General features: G+C 45.1%; 1 protein-coding gene across 1 annotated transcript; it reads left to right on the forward strand.

Moving 5' to 3' along the window:
- The first annotated feature begins 2,726 nt into the window (after positions 1–2,726).
- SMKR1 (small lysine rich protein 1) lies at positions 2,727–7,118 on the forward strand. The gene is made up of 4 exons (XM_058022979.1): positions 2,727–2,788; positions 3,465–3,523; positions 4,095–4,348; positions 6,897–7,118. The coding sequence occupies exons 2-4, from the start codon at positions 3,521–3,523 to the stop codon at positions 6,931–6,933; spliced, it is 294 nt and encodes a 97-aa protein (XP_057878962.1). The 5' UTR covers positions 2,727–2,788; positions 3,465–3,520; the 3' UTR covers positions 6,934–7,118.
- The last annotated feature ends 1,605 nt before the right edge of the window (positions 7,119–8,723 follow it).

Below are 8,723 nucleotides of genomic sequence, written 5' to 3' on the forward strand. Positions count from 1 at the left end.
TGCTAATTGCTTAAATAATTAATTAGCTTGGGAATGTTTCCTTCATGGGGTTTGTCCAAGGCCTTGTTCATGGAAATGGCATTAAGCCTTTTAAAGCCTTTTAAAATATGCTTTTGTTCAAAATAAACCAACTTCTAAAGGACACCTCTTTATTTAAGCTTTTTCTTCCTGTGTCTTCATTTAAATGCTTCTTTTTTATTATTTTTTAAGGATAAAAACATCCTCCAAACTCAGCCCTCACCCCTGCCCATCTCCACTCAAGGAGAAATTGAATTAATTACTAAAATACTTAGAAAAGCCCTTGGTATTTGGCTAAAACCTTTCTTTTCATTAAAGTGTCTTTTTTCTCCACAATATATTGAAAAAAAAAAAAGTTGAGATCCAATGTGTATTTTTCTATATTTTATATTTGAATTGTGCTTTTTAGTGCCTGTTATTTTTACTGAGAGAGATTAGAAGCACAAATTCTTACTTGAATGTCTGGGTGGTGGAGGATGGTACAAATTTATCCTGGATTACAATTTATTCACACCATCACCACCAAATTTTCTGCTTTCCAGAGAGAGATCTCCACAGAAAACCTGAACCTTTGCTTTAAAAAGTGACTTAGGGAGAGGCTACACCTTTATTTGAAATATTTATGTCCCATCCTGGCAAGCAAGCAGCAGTTTCAAATTTTTTTTTTTTTTTTTTTGCTTCACAATGAGGATTTTCTACTGATTAAAAATTCTCAGAAGAGCTGGGGGCCAGCAATTAAGGAATTATCATTTTATCCATTCAGCAAGGCAGTTTCAGAAAGAAGTTTTGGGTGGTTTCTGCACAGCTGGAGGAACATCTGCTATCTCACCCCAGCAGGACTGTTGGTTCCAGGAACCCTCCAGTGCTCCCAATTCCCATTTTAACTGCAGTAAAGAATTCTTTTTTGTTGTTTTGTTTTCATCCCACAGGTGTTGCTGAAAGTTCTGCTGTGGGTGAAACCTTTTCTTCAGCACCTCAGCACGGATTCTTCTGTTTTCTTGTAGAGTCTTGCTGTTTCCTAGGGATATAAAGCATAAGGAATTGAGTTATTAATTTCTCTAAGCAACTCTGGAGCTGTTTGGTGAATTTAATGCAAATTTCAGTGAAGGATAAAAGGCTACAAAGTTCCTTTCAGAGTTGAGAAAAGGAAAGAGTGATAAAAAAAAGGGAATTAGCCTTTATCCATTCAGTCTGGCAGTGTTAAAAAAATCCCTCCTTTTTCTCCTGTGAATATTTCCCTAAAAATAACAACACAGAGATGTCCTGGCTGGCTCTGTATTTATCCCCTTGTAACCACAGAAGTGACTGTATGAGGTCAGGCTTATTATACTCGGGAGTTTGAGAAGCTTCCCTCAATTATTTATCAAAGCCTTGCATGTGTAAACAGCAGCTGGTTCTGCAGCCAGGTCCAAGCTCTGCACAGAACACAACATTTGACTGCACAGGATGATTTTTGTCTCCTTGATTGAACATTTCAGTGCTCTGTGCCTTCCTTTTTCCTCAATAATTATAATGTGGCCTCCTGATAGTTGTCTGTGCTGAAATTAGATAATTAGTGTAATTATGATTTTTTTCTTTTATGCTGTGTGGTTTGTTAATACAGATGACACAGAATTTCCCTGAACAGAGTGGAAATAATTTTTTTCTTTCATTATCCAAGGCTCATTCAAGAGAATTTTTCTCCCAAATCTGCAGACTTTTCTGTGAGCTACACTACCAAAACTTTTTATTAGGCAAGAAGGAAAGAAATTTACTTATGCAGCAGAGAGCACATTTAGAGAGGTTAATGTTAAAGGTAAAAATAAACTCATGATGTAGGCAGACTCACTGATGTGTTTGTTGGAGTTTGGCAATACTGCAATTATGAGCTTTTTTTTTCTATGAGGGAATGCAGCCCCTACTGATATTTTTCACTTGTACCTATATTTTTTTAGTGCTTTGCAAGTGAAAATCTGGTGCTGAGAGATGCAGGAGAGACTTCTCTCTCACATATTTTTTCCCAAATTTAAAAATCACCCCACCTTTAGAAGTATTACTACCCTTGGATAAAATTGTTGTGTCTAAAAAAGGTGCAGAGAACAAAACGAACCCTTTATGTCCCATCCCTCTCTCAGCCTCCTTCACCTCCATCCATCCCGTGTGTCTCAGGCCTCATAAATGGGGATTTATTAGAAATATCCAACCTGAATTACACATCATTTTCAGGACCTGCTGTCCAGAGCTCTGCAAGGATGCAAAGCAGAGTTTGTTTTTTAAATATTTTTATGGTGAAGGAGGCTGAGTCAGGTATTTAAACAGACTCCCCCATGTCATGCAGCAATATTTCACTGACAGTCCACCAAACGCCAACCTTTCCGAGACCTTTGAAAAGCGCAACTTGCTGCCCTCCTCCTCTCAGCTCCAAGTTGTTGTGGTAGGGTTTTTTGTTGTTGTGGTGGGGGTTTTCTGACCTCCTCATGACATTTCAGAGGTTTTTGGCCGAGGGTGGGACAGGGGCGGGGATGGCGGCGGCCGCTCCCCTCAGGCCCCTCACAGCTTTTCCCGCCCTTTTCCCCCTGCCCACCGCAGTGGCGGGAAGTGCCTCCTGGACGCTGATTGGGCGACTAGGGGGGTGCGTCAACAGCGGATTGGACACGGGGCTGTCAATCAGCACCAGACCCCGCCCCGGGGCCGCTATAGCAACGGGACGCTGAGGGGAGGGTGGGGCGGCCATGGGGGCCGTGCCAGGGGAGGGGGGACGGGGTCTCTTCAGCGCTGCGAGGACAGGACGGTGAGTGTCTGCCTTTTCTACACGGGGCTCCGGTGGGACCGAGAGAGCTGGGGCTCCGGTGGGGCAGAAAAGGAGGTTCCGGAGGGAGCTGCTCGCTCGCTAAACTCCCTGACGGGAGGGCGCAGCCAAGAGGGGGTCGGGCTCTGTCGCAGGGAACAGGGACCGAACAAGCCTCAGGTTGTGCCAGGTGTTTAGACTGGACATCCTGAAAATTCCTTCCCTAAAGGAGTAGTCCAGCCCTCGTCCAGCTGCAGGGCTGGATGGCGTCCCCATCCCTGGAGGGGTTTCAAAGGCCCGCGGATGTGGCACTTGGGGACATTTGGGGACACCTGGGGTCAGTGGTGGTCCTGGCAGTGCTGGGGATCGGCTGGACTCGGTCAGGGAGGTCTTGTCCAGGATTCTGATTGTAAACCTCGAGGGCTTTGCTGAAAAGCTCAGAGTCCTGGAGCTTGACAATTAGCAGTTGATTTCACAGGTGAGTATCAGCTTTTAGGGATGACCCTGTTTTTGCAAGGGTCTATTTGTGTAAGGGTCTATTTGTGTAAGGGTCTATTTGTGTAAGGGTCTATTTTTGTAAGGGACTATTTTTCCCTTTTTCTCTTCAAAGTTTCATGAGGACCAACACAGCCACAGGTGCTTTACACTGTGTAACTAACCGTGTAATTTTGTGTTGCAGGGTTAATCACCAGAGCTCGATGTGAACTCCAGGCTGCTCCATAAAAACACCCAGCCATGGTAAAATACCTTTGATCCTTCAGAAGTGTTGGCAACACCTTTTTAAGGAGAAGGGTTTATATCCAAAAGGTTCCTTCCCACATCTGCAGGACAGAACTGACCTGCCCAAATTCACTTTGTGTGCAAGTGTAAACCTAATTCTGATTTTTACCTATTTTTTCTTCTTGGCTGCAGGCTGTAAAATTCTGTACATAGCACATAAAGCCCGTGAGCATTTTTTATATTTGGAAAGATCAGCTAGAGGCTGAATTCCTACCAGGAGCCTACAAGTGTTCACAAAACCCCCCAGAAACCCTGGGCAAACAAGGAATGAGATCCCACCCATGGCTGCCCTCTGGCAGTGGGAGCCATTCCCTGTGTGCTGTCCCTGCAGGCCTTGTCCCCAGTCCCTGTGCAGCTCTGCTGGAGCCCCTGCAGGCCCTGCAATGTGCTGGGAGCTCTCCCTGGAGCCTTCCCTGCTCCAGGGGAACATTCCCAGCTCTCTCAGTCTCTCAGCCTGGAGTCCTCTACCCAAAAGTGAGACAGCAAAGACCCAGAACTGAGTGGGTTTGTGGTCGTTTTCTCTCTGCAGGCCAAAGCTAAAAAAGGTGGCAAAGACAAAAAGGGTGGTGACAAAGGCAAGAAGGGTGACAAAGGCAAGAAGGGTGGCAAAGGCAAACGCTCCAAAAAGGGTGCAAAGAAGGAAGTGGTACCAGTGGATCTCTTCAGCGCAGCTGCCATGCTCAACGCTTACTACATCTGTCACAACGCCGCCGCCTTCCTGCAGTTCCGGGGCCACCCCTGGCCTGGCTCTCTCAGAAAGAAGGGGAAAGGGAAGAGAAGGAGGTGAGAACCAAACAGCCTGGTGAAGACTCTGCTGTGATTAAACCTGTCCTGGCCTCGCCAGTGCTCAGCTCATACCCCAGTGTCCCCTGACGTTTTTCTTGCTCCTCCAAAGACACTTTGATTACAGCTCACGCACAGTGACAAGTGGCAGGGGACAAGTGCCATTGTCACTTCACCCTGTGGGTCTGTGTGGGATGGAGTGCTGTGCCTCCAGAGGCAGGGCTGTGCTGGGGATGGATTCACCCACCCGGTGCCAGTCCTTAGGGATGGGAGCCTCAATCCCTGAGACCTGCCTGGGCTCAGGAAGGACTGACAGAGCCAGGGGTGTGGGGAGGGGCTGGGGGAGCTGGGCAGGGTCTGGAGAACCAGGAGGGGCTGAGGGAGCTGGGAAGGGTCTGGAGAACCAGGAGGGGCTGAGGGAGCTGGGCAGGGGCTGAGCCTGGAGCAAAGGAGGCTCAGGGGCCCTTGTGGCTCTGCACAAGTCCCTGCCAGGAGGGGACAGTCCAGGGAACAGGGACAGGAGCAGAGGGAACGGCCTCAGGCTGGGCCAGGGCAGCTCAGGGTGGGCACAGCAGGAATTTCCCCATGGAAAGGGGCTCAGGCTTTGGCAGGGGCTGCCCAGGGAGCTTTGGGGTGCCCATCCCTGGAGGTGTCCCAGGAATTCCTCCTGGATGTGACACTCAGGGCTCTGGGCTGGGGACAAGGTGGGCTCAGTCCCAGGTTGGACTGGATGATCCTGGAGGCCAATAAAGGCCTGGAAATCCTGGTGCTGTTTCTCCAGCCTGAAACATTCCCTCTCTGAGGAGGTTTTGACCAGGGAAAATCATAATTGGTGGCATTGCTGCTCAGCCAGCTGCTGGCATTTGTGGCTTGCTGCAAACTCCACTGGGTTTGTTTCACCTATGTGTGGTATAACCCACCCTAGAAAGCCAAGAGTAAAATTGGTGTTTGGGAAAAAATATATATGTAGGGTTTAATAATTATATATGTAGGGTTTAATAATTATATATGTAGGTAATATATGTAGGGTTTAATTTAGACCAATTTGCTTGCTGAGGAAAACAGCCATGTAGCCATTTTGGCTGTTTCTATCTATAGTAATTTGACAATATGAAAACATAAAAGTAACACTTGAGAAAATGTGATATATTGAAAAAGAGAGGCAAAGGATGAGAGGAGGAGGATCTCACCACCCACAGGTCTTGTGATGAGACTTGGTGGTTGCAATCTCGGTGTCTGTTGGTGGTCACAGAGTGGATCCACCAGGGGATGAGGGGAAATCTCGAGGAAGTGCTGGGAGAAATGCACAGAACAAAAAATGTGGGTTTCTGTTCACTCAGGCTCAGTGGGCAGTCCCTGGAGTGGGGAGTTCACCCTGGATGATGGAATCTCATGGGTCATGGGACACTTGGGGACTCTGACACCTTCAAAGATGATGCAGCTGCCTTTGATACCAGCACAGCTCAGTCCATTGTGGCTGAGGTGAACACCCTGGGGCTACCTGTGAATGTCCCCATATCCCAGAGCAGGGGAGTCACCCCATGAGTTCCCTTGGGCAGGGACAAAGAGGCAGGGCCCTGTTCAGGGCTGATAAAGGCTCCCTTATCAGTTTGTAGCCTGAGCTGGGCTGTGCTCCTTTGCACATGCTAACTTACCCCCTGAATGTGTGAGCTGGCAGCATCACAGTGTCTGCCAACATCCTCATGGATCCATCCTTCCTCCCAGAGCTGGCATAACTGGACAAAATTAAACATTTGAACTGACAGGTTCAAAATCCATCATTCCAGTTAATAGGGGTGTTTGGGTTGCTCTGGTGGTCACAGATGGACAGCAGCTCCTTTGCAGTTTGCTACAGCGAGCAAAATGATTGATGATTGATTGATTGATTGATTGATGATTTTAGCAATGTCTAATCCACAAGGCACTTCAGTGTCTCACACCACATCCAGAAAATAATCACAGGATGGAAGAGCTCTGAGCTGGAACAGATCACCAAGCCCAACCAGCAATCCAGCACAGTGTTCAGCAGCAGCCCATGTCTCAGGAGGGACAGCAGGCTGCTGGCTTTCCTGTTTCCCTGCCCGTGAGCCTCGGCTGGCCTGCTCTGATGACGCAGGGCTGTGGTTTCCCCTCTGTTCTGTGCACCTCCATCTCCTCCTCAGCCTGCTCTGTGCTCTCACTTCCCCAGCACCCAGCAGGAAGTCTCTGGTCACAGCAGCTCCACTCATCAGCCTGCTAAAGCCAGAGATCTCTTGCAACCTCTGTACTCAGCATCTCCAGCTAAGAAATTAATTAAAACCCCAAAATATTCGATTTTTGTATGATATATTTACCACACAGGCTTTTAGGGACAGATGTTTCTGAGCACTGAAGGAGGAACTGCTCAATGTGGTTAAGGATGGTTGAAAGTGAGCAAGGCCATTTTTACATCTCTGGTAAACTGGAGCTACTATGGTTTCAAAACTCCAAGTTCCAGTATCCAAAATTTGCTAGAATATTTATTAAATAATAACTTTGTTCTCTCTTTAACAAAAAATTCTGATTTCAGCATGATGCCACTGAACTCAGCAGATGGTGAGCAGTGAAGTGCAAAGGACAGACTCTGCTTTCCAGTGCATCTGAAAAGTTGCCATTCACTTCTTTGACAGCAGATGAAAAAACCCTCCCAACAATCCCAAACTGAGCAATGAAACACTTTTCTTTTTTCCCTTCCTTTTACCTCTCAGTTGAATTTTGCATGTAATTCCATTTCCCTGGTGATTAATAAAGACCAAAATACATCTCTAAAGAAAAGTTTGGATTTCAGATGGCTGGATTTGCTTCCAAGTGCTGCAGGCTGTGCCACGAGCTCTGTGCATGTGACAGGGTGACAGTGGCACCTCTTCCTGCTCCATCCCAGCCTGTGAGAGTTTCGGGCTTTTCTGGGGCGCAGGATTGAAGCGGAGTTTAGGATGAAGAAATCCTGCTCTGCCCAAATGCACAAAGGTTTGTGAGGGGAATCTGCAAGCTGGAGATGCCCTTTTTATGGCAGGGGGAACTTTGTGGTGTTCTGGCCTTGCAGGGAGTTGAGTTCTTGTAGTGCTGGGGTTTCCTGTGCTCTGCTGCCACTGTTTCCTGCAGGAAGTTGTGTACCAGAGCCCTGCTGTTAAAAACACAGGAGATGTTGGGGTAGGTGGGTGTTAGTGGGTGGGGAGAGGCACAGGCTGCTCTGGGATGGGAGTGGTGGACGTAAATATAAATATAAATATAAACATTGATAAAAACTTTGTTTTAAACATAAATACAAATATAAATTATAACTATAACAAAATATAAGTAAACTATAAATATATAATAATATAAATAATAGAATACATTAATATAATATAATATAATATAATATAATATAATATAATATAATATAATATAATATAATATAATATAATATAATATAAATGCATGTATATAATATATAATATATAAAATATAAAATATAATATATATTATATATATTGTATATAATATATAATATATAATATATTGTATATGTCATATAATATATATGATATAATTTATAATTGTGTATAATATGTATTTTTAAAATAATAGAATGTAAATATTACAACTTATATTTCTAAATTATGAATATAAGTTATAACTCTAAATATAAATTATAACTATAAATATAGTTTAATAAAATCTATTATTCACCACATTTGGAATGAGGGTGTGAGCAGCTTCCTGTCCTTTCCCTTCCCTCCAGCCAGCATTTCTGGGTTGCCAGGTTTCTCCTTCCCCATTGTTTCACCTGAGGAAAAGCACAGAGGATTTTTGGATGTGTGAGAAAGGCTTGGGAAGGGGCAGGGATCCTTTTGTCCCTGTTCCCATCTGAAGAGCTGCCCTGGCTGTTATTTCCCAGCTCCAGGGAGGATGGAGAGCTGAGGGCTCTTTTCCTCATAAAAGGTATCTCCATGACAAAGAGGCTCCCGTGGAGGATTTTTAAAGAAAAACTTCCTTGCAAGAGGCTTTTTAAATGTTGGCACTAAAAAGTGTGAGCAGAAGGAAATAAAATAAAGTTTTCAGTGGGTTAACTCCTCTCTCCTTCATTTATCTTTCACTGTCCTCACCTGGTGCCATTTCAAGAACAAAAACCTCAATTTTACAGTTTTTTATAAGGCTCTGTTTTGCAAACTCTCTGTATATATTTTTTAAATGACATAAGCTGGTTTTTTCTCTCTTTTGCTTCTGTAACTGTCATACAAAGGAGCAAAAGGAATGGAATTCTAGAGCTCACAGGAAGGGTTTTTAGCAGGTACCAGGACACCTGCAGGGACTAAAGTGTTGGGATGGGTTTGTTACATCCTGGTGAGTTATCCACTCTGTAATCATCCTGTGC

Source organism: Melospiza georgiana, chromosome 4, assembly GCF_028018845.1.
Source record: "Melospiza georgiana isolate bMelGeo1 chromosome 4, bMelGeo1.pri, whole genome shotgun sequence".
Lineage (NCBI taxonomy): Eukaryota > Metazoa > Chordata > Aves > Passeriformes > Passerellidae > Melospiza > Melospiza georgiana.

Excerpts from the sequence above, each read along its gene's own strand:
- SMKR1 (XM_058022979.1), top strand. Across the intron at positions 4,349-6,896 it reads GGGAAAGGGAAGAGAAGGAG|CATGATGCCACTGAACTCAG; the intron begins GTGAGAACCAAA and ends TTCTGATTTCAG.